This window comes from Notolabrus celidotus, chromosome 8 (assembly GCF_009762535.1).
Source record: "Notolabrus celidotus isolate fNotCel1 chromosome 8, fNotCel1.pri, whole genome shotgun sequence".
Classification (NCBI taxonomy): Eukaryota; Metazoa; Chordata; class Actinopteri; order Labriformes; family Labridae; genus Notolabrus; species Notolabrus celidotus.
The window spans coordinates 16,058,493-16,072,458 of record NC_048279.1 but is presented as its reverse complement, the minus strand read 5'-3'; the positions used below and the strand labels follow the sequence as shown (position 1 = coordinate 16,072,458).

Below are 13,966 nucleotides of genomic sequence, written 5' to 3'. Positions count from 1 at the left end.
TCTACACACATCACAAGCTTGTGACCTATATACATCTGCATTTACAGATGATGCCATGCATTGTTGAGCCTAAAACTCTGCCTTACATCTCACATCCAAACTGGATTTTCCACCCTCCAGTTTTTGGCTCCTCCGTGGAGTACACTGATGCCTCTATGACAAATTCGCCGAGCAGGCCCTGAGCAATAATATACAAGTCTCAAACCTCTGTCCCCCGCTGCTTTAATCCAGAATGAAATGACTCAGTAATGAATCTGGAGATTTTGTTTTACCCTCTTCACCAAAAGAGCGAATAACCTGAAAGGAAAATATTTTTTTTATGTGGGATCTGATACCAAAATGAACCTCATATTCATAATGCATTTACATGTAAATAAAAATTAGAGACATAAATCAATATTACTTTTTCATAAAGTATATTTTTTCATAAAAGTATATTTTATTCGTTTATCTACAAGTAAAGGAGGGACATCAGGCAGCTGAGACTGAGCTCTGTCCGTGGTGCTGAATCAAGACTCCACTGTTCAAATCGATGAGGAAGAGATCATTTTTCATATTCAGACTCAGTGTTCAGGCTGAAAGAAGTGAAAGCTTCTTTAAATGGATGCATCAGTGCAATTGTCATTTTGATATTAGTCAAATTAATTCGGTGTTGATACCATTATTTGCATCTGGGCAGTAATTGAGTCAAAAAGGCTAGTTGTTTTCAGTGGATCACCAGCACTGTTGACGGGGAGCTGTCACCGCCGATGACTCTCTGAGCAAGTCACTGCATGGGACCTAACCCCTCACCCGTCTATCGGGATAAGCGCGTCAGCTAAAAGCGTTAAATGTAAATGTGAAAGCCTCTGTGAAGACTCAGAAGAAGGGATTAAAAACCGCAACGCTGGATGTTGAAAAGCTGAATCCTCTCCGCCAGCTGCACAGCGCCCGTGGCGAAATCAGAAATTCATGAAAAACTGCACAGATGCGGCCACATCAGTCCGCGGCGTGTTGATCGTCTGCAAATGTCATTTTCCTTTAAGATGATGTAAGACACTACTTCTTGGGACCTCTCTCTCTCTCTCTCTCTCTCTCTCTCTCTCTCTCTCTCTCTCTCTCTCTCTCTCTCTCTCTCTTGCACTGCCTGGAGCAACATTATCTTTAAGCTTCTGCCAGACCAAACGCTTCCGCACTCAGCAGTTTGGAGAGATGGGTGCGCGCCGGAATCCCGCGTCCATCCTCCTCTCTGAGAGCAACCTCGGAGCATGTTTCAGCATCCCAGTTGTCACGAGGGACGATCAGTAGCAAAATAAGGGGATGCACGCGCAGTTTTTCAGTTCTTCTTGTGCTGAGGTGATTGGACTTGGAACTAAACTTGCGCTAGAAAGAAATTTAATTTACTTTTTTGATGGGAAATCTCAGTGTGAATAGCGGATTATATTTCTCTGAAGTCACACTAATGACCCCTCGCAGTTGATGTGTGTAACACGATGCGCTCTTTGGTTATGGTAATCGATTTCGTTCATATGGGATGCACCGTGGGCAGGCACCTTTACGCATGGGGTTAAAGGCTCTATTGTAGTCACATATTGGGATACTTGTCATGGGACTTTGGATGCGAGGACTGCAGCTTGAAACAGGACTTTGCTTCGGGTTTGAGGGCATCAACGCCATGCAGCTACACCCCACACCCTGAACTTCTGGGACGTTTGCGCTTCAAGACGAGATTCAGATTTTAGTGCACGATTTTGGTGGGAAAATGGCACTGAGTGAAAACTGCAAAACGCAACCTGCAAAAGAACAAGGCTTGGTGCAAAATCCTCCATCGGATGTAGTTGAACTAAACGTGGGTGGACAAGTGTACTACACTCGTGTTGGCACTTTGACAAGCTTTCCAAATTCCTTACTTGGGAAGCTATTCTCGAACAAGAAAGGGTCTTCAAATGACTTATCCCGGGACCTTAGAGGACGTTATTTCATTGACAGGGACGGTTTTCTGTTCCGGTATGTATTGGATTACCTTAGAGACAAGCAAGTTGTCCTCCCTGACCACTTCCCCGAGAGGGGAAGATTGAAACGAGAAGCGGAATACTTCCAGCTGCCTGATTTGGTGAAACTTTTGTCGTCCGAGGAGTCAAAACTACTCTCAGACGACATATACTACAGTGATTACGACGATGTGTCGCAGGGAAGTGACCAGAGGTTTTACCCCCCTTATTCCCTGGATAGGAGGTACGGCTACATCACGGTCGCTTTCAAAGGCGTTTGCGCCGGGGGAGGCAGGGAAAGTCAAATTGATACCAAGACCAAAAAGTTACCGAGGATCTTCATCAGCAGCAGGATCGGCTTGGCCAAAGAGGTGTTTGGAGACGCCCTGCATGAGAACAGGGACCTGGACAGACCGCCAGATCGTTACACCTGCAGGTTTTTCCTCAAGTTCAGACACCTGGAGAGGGCTTTTGACATGCTGTCAGAAAGCGGCTTTCACATTGTGGCCTGCAACTCGTCCCTGACTGCGTCCTCCATCGGTCATTACGCGGATGACAAAGTCTGGTCCAATTACGCACAGTACATCTTCTACCGTGAGTGGAGATTTCTTTTGCACTTTGAGATATTTTAAGGGAAACATGTAGCTTAGACATGCAGAAAATAGTAGAATGCAAACGACAGTCAAGTTAATGTAAAGTCAATAAAAGGAAAGTGCTTTTCTATCCCGAATACAACCAACCCCTGGCTATATGCATATTAGTTTGCTATTGCATGATGCCCATTGAATTATTTTTCTGGAAAAATGTTGTTATAAAGTGTATCCCCATTGTTTTCCAAAAGAGAACCCCTTTAATTGGCTCTAATGGTTTAGAGACAGAGGCATTCGGCAGGAAGTGATGTGTTTTGGCTCGCACCACCAGGAGGCACGGTCGGGTTACTTGAATCTCTGCAGCCCTTGCAGTAGCTGACGTTAAACTCCTGTTCTGAATCCGAGATAAGAGGCAAACTTGCCCACGGGCCTCAGGCGGGTTGAGTCACAATGCTGTTACACTTCAAGTACACATGCGTCACGTGGAGGCTCGGGCTACTGCTCAGAATCTGATGGTTTATGAATAATATAGCACCAGTGGGTAGAAAAAAATCCCATGAATGCTTCTGCATGCTTTTAGCATCGTTTTTTTTTTCATTCTTAACGTTTAAGACAAAGTTTGTTCATCAGCAAATGTCTTAATTAGCTGCAAATATGGTTCACTCCACTCTTTGCTGAGGGAGGAGTTGGACCATATGGCCTATTAAAAAGCACTTTGTTCATTATTGTGAATGGCTCCCTTTGGAGGAGAAGGAGAAAACCTAGTTGGAGGGTCAAGGTTGGGGGTGCAGAAAGAATACATGACATATGGTTCGCTAATGATAACCAATATTGTTGTTAATTCAGGCTAATTATAACAGAGGGGTCTACCTCGACCTGCACGCACACTCATCCAGGTTCCTGAGTCATACAGAACAGCATATGGTGGAGGTGTTACCCCCTTCCCCATTAAGAGACACCGCCCCAGGACAAGGACTAGGGACAGTTGGAGAAGGAAGGAAAAGGCAGCAGAGTTTCTGCATTAAGTAAAGCATTCAAAGATGCAGAGAAAGAAAAGCACAGAGAGAGGATGAACAGAACAAGAGGGGATTTAAGGAAACAAGCTGAAGAAGAAGAAAGAGGCGAGCAGATGGAGGAGAGAGCGGCAGAGCAGGAGGGACGAGGGAGTAAAAGTTGCATGAGACCTGGCCATGGGGAGAAAGAAGTGAGGCAGAAAGAAGACGGGGGGAGCGAGGAGCAAAAAATAGATTAAAGTAAGTATCAGACAGAAAAGTTCATTGGGTCCGAGAGAGAGGAGCGGGGAAACATGTTTTGGGGGGTATGTGAGGCAAAGTTGAAGAAGAAGAGAGAAGTTATGGGTAAGGTTGAAGGTAACACAGTTACAAACAGTGTTAGGAGAGAGAGGCCCAGTCAGGATGATGGATAGATACATCAGTGACAGACAGGCATGAGAGCCCTAGCTTCACAGAACAGCATCCACTTTCCAACTAATACTGTAACCTGATTCAGAATGTGGGACACCGGCAGGCCCAGGGCAGCTTGTCCTAAGCTAAGAATGCATGTAGACAAGTGCACCTTTGGGGAGAGCACAAAACAGATGTGCTTTATTGTTGTTTGTTGTTTTCGGCGAAACATTTCTCTGCTCTCTTTTTACCTCCTCACCTCCCTCCCCTCCGCTCACAGGCTCATGTGGAGAGAAACAGAGAGGCTGTTTTTGTTCTTCGTGTAAAATAAGTAATTCAGAGCAGCAAACAAATTGAGAGATTTTTCTTCCGGCCTGTCAGTTCCTTAGGCTCATCCATTGTTGCTCTTCTTGTTAAATGCGTCTCTTGTTTTCTACAAGCTCCACTGACTCTCTGTATTAGAGTTGACTCCATTTCAAAAATGGCAACAGTATTTACCCATCACTTTACCGCCTTGCATCATCTGAATAAACAGTCAAACAACTCTTTACTTTACAGAGTAAAGACACACCACTCTCAAATATTGTCACCCACACCTGTTCAGTAGGATACATGCTGTCTGTTCCTGAAACTAACGATTCATTGAAGAAAGGACACTCTCCAGGAGGCGGCACAGTCTGAACATACATCATAAAAAGGACTTTCTGCACCCAATAGCCATGATGAAGAGGTTGCATCTGACAGGGTGACTTTTAAACAAGCAACTGAGCCAGAGAGAAACCTATGTAAACTTATAACAAGCACACTTTAGAGGAATTGTCACTGAGAACAGAAGCCTGTTGGGTCAAAAAGCTGGAAAAAATGCTCACATTCGAAGATTTGAGTTACCAAATCAAAATAATGAGAAAAGCTGAAAATCAAAATATAAAGTTAAAGACCCTGAGAGGATTTTTTAGCTGTTCACAAAACAAGCTGATATGAATATTGATACCTATATTACCTACAGAAGCAAACTGAAGCCATTCTCACTCATGCATTGAGGAATATTTCAGCCACGTCCCTCACAACCAGAGATTTTCCCTCTTGTACTGGGTCTCAAGATGTCACTTACAGTGTAATGTTTACCACATATCCAAGATAGCTGGCGAAGAAACAGAATTTTAATGACAGCTTTTGCCTTTGTATCAACACTAAATGTCATAAGACACATTGACATTACAAACAGAAGAGTGGAAATGCATATATATGTGCATAGAGTGTGCAGTGCAGGGGTCTCAGGATTTAACCGTCATCACTCATAAAAAAATGTCATCAAAATTTCCTGCTGCTGTTCTTACAACAGTTCACCCCGACTTCTTGCAGAAGAAATCGTCTGCTCCCACACATTCAGCTCACCCATGAGGTTTATATGTGTCAAAAGGCCAGTATCAGCAACATGGTTTATTGTTTCTGTAAAATAGTTTTTAACATCTGTAAACGCTTCCGCTAGGTCAGTGTCACTCCTCTGAAAAAGCATTAGTTGACTGTGATTGAAAGTGAGTGATTCATTTGATTGTGAAAAGACAGCAGGATGAGATTTTAATCAGAAAACACTGCTTACACATGGGCAGGACAAGATCATCCATCTATATATCCATCCATTATCTACAGTAAACTGAGTATCCCATTCAAGGTCACAGGGGGCAGGAGACAATCCCAGCTCTCACTGAGCAGGGACAAGAGCAGCAAATATTTCACTTGGAAAAATTGTGTAACAATTGGAAAAACTGGAAAATTGAGAGATGAAAAGTAAAAAAAAAACCAATGAGATAAAGTCAAAATCACATAACAAAGCATCTGATTAAAAAAATTAAAGGAAAGGGAGGTCAAATTATATGATATGACAAAACCATGAGGAAAAGTCCTATTCTGACACCAAAATATGAAAAACAACTAAAACATGGAACAATCACTAAAAGTCACAATCCAAAGAAAAGAACAATATATGTTATTCAACATTTTGAGGTAAGTCGAAATCACTAGAAAAAGTGAAACTTATCAAATTTGAAAAACTGAATTAAACTGTCTATATTCTGAGGTTTTCAACCTTCTTAGTTGCATTTATCTTTCATTTCTCCTGCTTAAGTGTCTCTCTCTCTCTGGCACAAGTGGGCCTCCACAGTGGGGTGATCCTGTCAGGTAATGTGTCTTACAGAAATATAGGTCATAAAACATGAGAAGGACATTCAGTTTGTTGGATTGTTCGTGACAACAGCTTTACTGTACTGATTAACAACTCTCACCTCCCAGTTGGCGTTTGGGACCGCTCTCCTCACTGCTCGTTATCTCATGGGAGAGAGAGAGAGAGAGAAAGGGGAAACTGTGGGCTAATTAAAAAGCAATCTGTGCTCCCAAAATATTTCCTATTATCCAGTCATCCAGGGTGGAGATGCAATATAGAGAGATGAACGCTTTCCAATTTGAAAGGCAAATGAAAACACAATTCATGTTGTAAAATAGGAAAAGGTTATGTCAAACCATGAATGAAACTCAGCCGTCATTGTGGACGAAAAACACCCTAACCTTCTTTGACATTACAGCCTCCACATCAGTGGTGGAACAATCATCAGTGAACAGAAGGAGCGGTAACATCAGAGACAGTTTCATCTTTTTCCATCTGAAAGAGCTGTGCAGAGGCCTTGTCAAAAAGGGCAGACATGCACAGCAGAGATGGAGAATGATTATTCCTGCCAGGTGTGCTCTGTTAATATTACTGTGCTCTCTTCATTTGAGCCCTGAATAAGATGATGTGTGGCCATAATGGCTCCCGAACAATTGCCACAAGGGAGAGACATGGGGGGGGGGGGGGGGTAATCAATTGCCAGGGTGTAGTAGAGGCAGAGATTGGGTCATTCCCGAGGTCTGAGTGAGGCTGGTCAGAGTCTGGATTGATATGCAATGTCTGGAAGAGATGGATGTTACTCCCATGAACGACTCATCTTAAGAGCACTGGGGCAGAAGGATGGTCAAGAGCAAAGCACAAGTGTGTGCACTACATCAGCACGAGCAGACAATCTGGCTCACCTTGGGAGCAAGACTGAGTTTATTGAAAAGCAGCAGCTGCAAAAGAAAATGCATCTTTTGAAATCAACATTCTTTAACACATCATGTATTTAAATGATTGGTCTGCAAGTTCTTCAAGTAATGCTTGTTTTGTGAATCCTAAAAATCAGTTTCAATGATGGTTATGCAGCTTTGAATGTATTGAAATTTCCCTTGCAGAGCCATGAAACATGCACAAAGAAGGAAAAGTGTTGCAATATTTCTGTTTGTTTCTGTCAAGTTGTTTTGTTGCCTGGCAACATGGATGGTAGGATGGAGGAAATTCCCAAATTGGGACCCAGGGTGCTAAATAATAATGTTTTCATGCATGAAATAGGCTGATTTACACGAACCCTCACACACTCTCTGTTCCTGCTCAGTGATTGTCTTCTGGGTTGTTGTTTTTTTTAACACCACAATGTATGACTGCTGACTAACAAATCACAGGTGTTTGGCGTACCCTTGAAAGCACCACCAAGGAGAGTTTTCTTCAAAGTCCATGCTGATAACTTCATTACCCAGGGTGAACGATAATGCAATTTTAACAAATACAGGACGTAAATAGACTTTGATAGATTACTCAGAAATACATGGTGTGTTTTGTTTTTTATTCTTGTGGAAAATTTTCAGACATTATGATAAAATGTCTTCCTTTATCGCCCCTTGTTCTCTTATTTCTGAGCTCTGCTGTGTGAGACTTTAACTGTCTGACATCTTACACCTTAATGATCCCTCCAGAGACATTTAATGGATACTTGGATGGTTTGAACTCACTTTGTGGGAAGAGCTGAGTTTCCTGAAGATGGGGATCCCAAGTGTTGGTATGCAGGAAGCTAGTTTTTGCATGGCCTTCTCAGAGGGGGAAAGACTGCTTCTTTAAAAGAAAGTAGATTTCTACAAGGTCTTCTGTACATATGTGGTAGAAGTTCTGAGTAAAGTTTGCGTGACGAAGAAGTTAAGAGAGAATCCAACGCTTGGTCTCAGTGTGACACGCACTTTCTTCAGATGTCACTTCCTGAAAATCACCTCCTTGACAGGACGAGGGAGCAGAAAAGCCCCTCGTGTTTCCTGCAGCCTCTTGAGGCATCATTTAGGTGATGACAGGAGCACGGTGAAGGTTCAGGACAGCTTCTCTCTCTTCCCTTCTGCCTCTGCCTTTGCTTCATCAGTGCTTGTGTAGTGCAGGGGTGGAAAGGGAGGGGAGGTGTGTCTCAGGGTTGGGGCGGGGAGGTCTACAGAGATGGGCTGATATAGACATCTCAATCTGTCTGCTTTGCTTGTTCATCTCCCCCTGCCAGCGAGACACTCAGCAGGCCGACACCCTCTCACTCGGGGTGGACGCAGCACCAGCTTGTCATCACCGATCAGCCAGTGAAGCTGTCACTGTCCTCGGATAATGTGGACTCAGGCTGTATCAGGTCTTTATAAAAGTAAAGTGTGTCCTTTAATGTAAAGCTTGTCAGGACTCCTTTGGTCTCCCTGACTGTTCCTGCTGCTGATCAAGGGTGTTTCAGCTGGGTTCATATCATTAATAATGACACATTCAATTGTATGCAGATATAAAAAACATCACTATATGCAGCAAAAGGTTAGCTGGAGCCATATGAGCCTGGACACAAACTGCTGAAGCGATACTTTAGATGAAAAAGTAGAATGGATTTCCCTCTCCCTGTGAGGACGGTCACTGCATTTGCAAGACAAGCCTTTTTTCTGCTGCAAGGACACGCTGGCCTGAATTGTGAGCTAACAAGCATGTAAACTACACTCTTCCTCAGGCTGTGGCTGAGTAGGAAAATTATTTGCGTAACTGGATATGGGAGCTAAGAGTGTGTCAAAGATCAGAGCGTTTCTCCTCTCATATGAGCTTAACTCCTTGGCTAGCTGTATGAATATGCATATTCAGCCTGTCAGATAATATTACCCAGACAACACATAGTTTTTCTCATCAAGCTAATCAGGACTGAAACTCATTTGTTCTATTTATTTTGTATCCCGACCAAAATCGTGGCCAGAGAATATAATTGTGCTGGAATCAAGCATCAACTGAAGCATTTGAGGATGATTCACAGCACGCAGCCTTGCAGGATTTTCTTGTGTTTGGGGAAAGAATGTTTACTTCGGAAATTGAAAAAGTTAAGTGGCCTTTTTTTATTTATTCTGATAGCCTGGATGTAAATGTCTCTGTGTTCAAAACTTGCTTTCATTTATTTAGATTGAGGGCACAGTTCACATCACTGCAGAGATTCAAATTTGAAGAGCAGACAGCTTGGGGTCACTGGAGTATAAATCTGAAATAAATTGCGTTATGGCCTTCTGGTTATGTGCAATAACAACGCAGAGTTGCTGAGTGATAAGTCTTTCTTGTTCATCTTTATTTATTTATTTTCCTGCCTCTTGACTTTCAGGGTATGAAAGTGTCTGACAGATAAAATGACTGAGGCATGGAGCTGCTATGCCATTAAAGAAATAATCATCAGACACCCTTGATGAGTCAGTCTAAAGGCACGGATGAAAAAAACACACACACTGTCTGGCAAGGAACCCAATGACATTTGAATTTGAGCTTGTCAGAGCCCTCTGCCTTCAGACCCGTCATGTCCTACTTTGCTGCCATTTAAAACCTTTTAATGCGTAAAAATGTGTCGTTTTAACATAATATCCAGACAGTTTGATTTTCATGCAGCTCTGATCTCTCTCAGGCACGAGGACGAACATCCCTGCTTTCATTAGAGCCGGAGAGGAGTTTGAGGATACCCTGAGTGACACGCCTGCATCACTCCGAGCAGAACTCCACTCCCTCTCTCTATGTTATTTATGAGAAGTGCACAGCCCAAGTCTGCTCTGAGGACCAGTCTTTTAATGTGGTTGGAACATGATCTCTAGACAGGCTGTGTGCATCTGAGAAAAACTCGTTACAATCAATGGCTTCCCTGAAAAGATACCAAAGAGTATAATATACACCTACTTGTTTAAATGTACTCAAAAAGACTGTATTTCCAGATATGGCTCTTTGTAATGTCCAGTCGGGGCTCTAAACTGTGACATCTGAATGCATGACACAGAGCTTGTATTAATGTTCCTATATGAACAGATTTGTTTTTGCATTATATGCTAAGCTATACACACAATTGAGACAAATCATTGTATAAAACAGTCTGCAAGGCCAGGTGCTTCTCAGCCTGTCAGTGGCTTTAATACAATTCATTCCCCTGCATGGTTTGAAAATTTTATGATGCTATTATTGGGTGTTGGCTAGTTTCCTAAACGAGTTGCCCCTCTGGACGACAGCATCCATCCATTTAGAAACAATGCTCAGCCTCCCTCCTCTTCATCCTCCTCGCTAAAGCGCCCGCATCCATTTGCCTGGTGTGGCCTGTCTGCCGGATTCAGCTAGATTCATTTTCTGCGGGGGGAAATTGGTGCGCTGATTGGCCTCTTTACTCATGGATTAGCCATTAAAAAGCTGTTAGTGACTCTCTCACTATCTGCTCAATGCAATCATCGCACCAGAGATAAGGTCATTATTACAGCATGTGCAGAGAGGTTAAAATCCCCCTTGAACTCTGCTCGCTATAAATTGGTGCATGCACTGGAAGGAGGTAATGGACAAATTATTGCTCCCTCTGAGATATCATTGCTGTTGAGTCTGTATCATCACATTGGAAAAAGCCATTAAGAGCTTTTTAAAGTCAGTATACATTAGTTTGTTTCTCATACACTGTTGCTAATATTACAGCAAGCACAGCAGTTTTCAGTCCATTTCTACCTCTTATTACTTCTAAACAACAGCAGAGTTCAGGGGACATTTTCATGAAATACAGCTACACTGTTAATTACTTCACTTGGACACTTCTTGAGCCATTGTGCAGAGCAGCATTTCTGGTTAATAATTAGCAGGGTAGGAGAATTTGTGATGGTACAAGACGCAGGGGCCTGTCCAGACTTTTTTGACTAGGGTGGCCAAACTCCGGCATTGACTCATGCAGGGGTGGGATGAAGTATGCATACTCACACTTGAATGAATAGCATTTACTCAACCATTTCTTGAGGACTTAAAAAGAAGATGTTTGTTCAAAGTCACAATTTAATGTACTCAAGAAATTCAAGGCAAAGTCCTTTGTTCTATTTAGGGAGACTATTTTAACATCTGGTCAGGGACTCCAGATGCAAACTAGCCTACCGGCTAACTCTGGCAAATTTACAGAAATGTCAATTAACATGCAATGTACCTGTAAATGAAAAATAAAAATAAAAAAATGAGAAAACTGTCTCACTGTCAAAAAGACTGTTATAGATGATGTTTTGGTGCAACATTTCCAATGCTTCTTAACAGATAGCCTGCAGGAATTGATTCCAATTCTTTGATGGACTAATTCCTCTCCTTTGCACCTGTCTAATGCAATTTTTAGATTTTTAAAAGGATTGTTTTTATAAGTAAATATATCAACAAAAAAAAATGCTACATATAATACAAATGAAGGTACCAGCAGCTGGATGCAACTCAGCTCAATTAGCTGATTTTATCCCAGGTCCCACCTCTGAGAAGGCAAATAGCCAATCACAGAACATTTAAAAGTGACATCTTTGGTGGTCAATTATATTTTAAGGTAGGCCCATGCAACCCCTTGCCACTCTTCTGGACCTGCTCCTGACAAAAAGTAGATCCAGGACGAAAAAGGAAGAAACTAAAATGATCTGATACTAGGCCACTATCTGGTTTGCTTCCATCCAAACTATCTGACAGGAGGTCGGGACACCTGCAGCTTCATTTATTCACTGACCTAGTTCTGTTACAACCTGAGACAAATTATACTTTACCTGCTTTTTCTAGCTTGTCGACTCCCTAAAGGTAGAATGCACCATGCCCTCACTGAATGATCTAAAAAACATACAAATAATACGCCACTTACTCAATACCAGGCACCCAGGTAATAGTTTTAATAGGAAGCTGTGGCGCTCAGACAAGCTCTGCCTTGGGTAACGGGTAAGGTCTGGGAGCAGCACTGGGCTCTGGGGTTCTTCTTATCAGAGGAAGCAATGTGCACGTCCTCCCAGCTCTTGGGACTCAGCAATCAATTGTCAAAGCTAATAACTTGCATGTTCTGAAATCTGTAACCCCCCAAGTGCCCTCACACACTCATGGGATGTTCCTTTAAAGGCATTGGTATGACATTGAAACTGCTGTGTAGGCATTTGTCAGCATTTGCTTGATCAGTGCAACTGTTACTTTTGATTACAGCTTGAATCTATCTCTGTACACACAGCCAGGACATTAGTTTACAGTGCGTTTCTGCATGAAGAAGGGACTTACTATAATAACACTGCTTGTGTTTCTGTGTGTTTTCAGGAGGGCCCTCAAGGTGGATGTCCTCTCACTGTGACTGCTGCTGCAAGAGCCACAAAAGTGAGCGTGAGGGAGAGAGCGGCACTTCCTTCAACGAGCTCTCCACTTCCTGTTCCGAGACCCAGTCGGAGGCCAGCTCTCCCCAAGGGACCGTGATCTGCGGCCCGGTGAGTCGGCAGTCCCACATCCAGACGCTTGACCGTCCCATGCCCAAAGGACCAGGTCACATGATGCAGCAGTCTGAAATGCGCCGCAAGACCGACGGGCTCCGGGTGAGGACCTTCGGGGTCAGAGAACGAGAGGCCGCAAAGAGGAAAGCAAACAAGGAGAAGATGACTCCGGAGCAGGAAATGGAGAAATGCATCCAGGACTTCCGGCGTATTAGGATTCCCGATCGCTTTCCGGAGAGGAAGTACATGTGGCAATCAGAGCTCCTGAGAAAATACCATGTTTGAAAATAAAGAAGAAGAGATGGAAGTATCATGTCAACAACAGTATTTACTAAAAAGGCAATAGACAGCACCCTCTAAGACACACACTGTATTACACAAAAGTCCACTTTCCCGCCAGCATGAGTAGCTGAGCACACAAAGTACAAGGCAGTGTGAGTCCTTGATTTGTTAAGTATGCACAGTGTTGTGTGTGATATGCACAAGTGTAAATCAGGTTACTCCTGTTGGGGCTTACATCAACACCCCTGTTCTCACTTCAGAGAGCCGGGAGCCAGTCGCACTAAAGGCTATTATGTCACTAGTTGAAGCAACAAAGCAACCTCAGGGGCAACATCATTTCAACTCATCAACTTATCACTTACTGTTTGTGCTATTTCCCACAATAGCTGTTTTTTAAACATGGATGTACCCAGATGGTGCTGTGAGTTAGCGATTGAATATCACTTTACTCCACTAATAACACATAAACTAATAGTAGGCTTTGGTAAAGGCACTGCATGTCATTTCACCTTTAGCATAATTATGCAATATCAAACAAACTTTCAATTCACTATTCTGTGTGATGGATGAAAATGGTGTGACCGTTAATTCAATGAGGAAAGCACTGCCTAGATCTGTTTGCCATTGTAAAAAAAATGTGTCCAATGTTGTCCATATGTGTTGGATAGATGATGTTGTGTAGGTAGAGTATATAATGCCAATGGATAATAGACTAATCCTCGATTGTAAGTGTGCAAAAAAGCAAATAAATGGATTAGAATTGTATTTATGTCGGCGGACGTTCTTATAACCATTGATCGAAAAATCTAATGTTTTAACTTCTTTTTTATGACTGTGCACTAAAGCTCTCTCCTAAAAAAAGATTGCCTGATAGCATGGCAGCCATATCTAAAACAGAGAGGCGTTTGAAGCTTCAAATTTCTCCACACATTGAAGCGATTTGCACAGTCCTATAAAAAGAGCTAGTTTGGAGGGTGGTGAGTTTTTCTCTCAGGTTTTAACATTTTGAAAGCCAAAAAAGCAGAGGATCAAAGAAGTGAGGATAAGATTAAATGTTAATCTGCTCAGTTATTTACTACAGATATTAGCATGTCCAGCTAACCAGCTACTTTATACCAAACACAAA

General features: G+C 42.6%; 1 protein-coding gene across 1 annotated transcript; it reads left to right on the top strand.

The window, feature by feature from the left end:
* Positions 1 to 1,741: 1,741 nt before the first annotated feature.
* Positions 1,742 to 13,605, top strand: LOC117816805 (BTB/POZ domain-containing protein KCTD16-like). Its single transcript, XM_034689153.1, has 2 exons — positions 1,742 to 2,564; positions 12,392 to 13,605. Exons 1-2 carry the CDS (start codon positions 1,742 to 1,744, stop codon positions 12,841 to 12,843), a joined length of 1,275 nt encoding a protein of 424 aa, XP_034545044.1. The 3' UTR covers positions 12,844 to 13,605.
* Positions 13,606 to 13,966: the final 361 nt, after the last annotated feature.

Excerpts from the sequence above, each read along its gene's own strand:
- LOC117816805 (XM_034689153.1), top strand. The coding sequence starts at position 1,742 with ATGGCACTGAGTGAAAACTGCAAAACGCAACCTGCAAAAGAACAAGGC. Across the intron at positions 2,565-12,391 it reads CGCACAGTACATCTTCTACC|GAGGGCCCTCAAGGTGGATG; the intron begins GTGAGTGGAGAT and ends GTGTGTTTTCAG.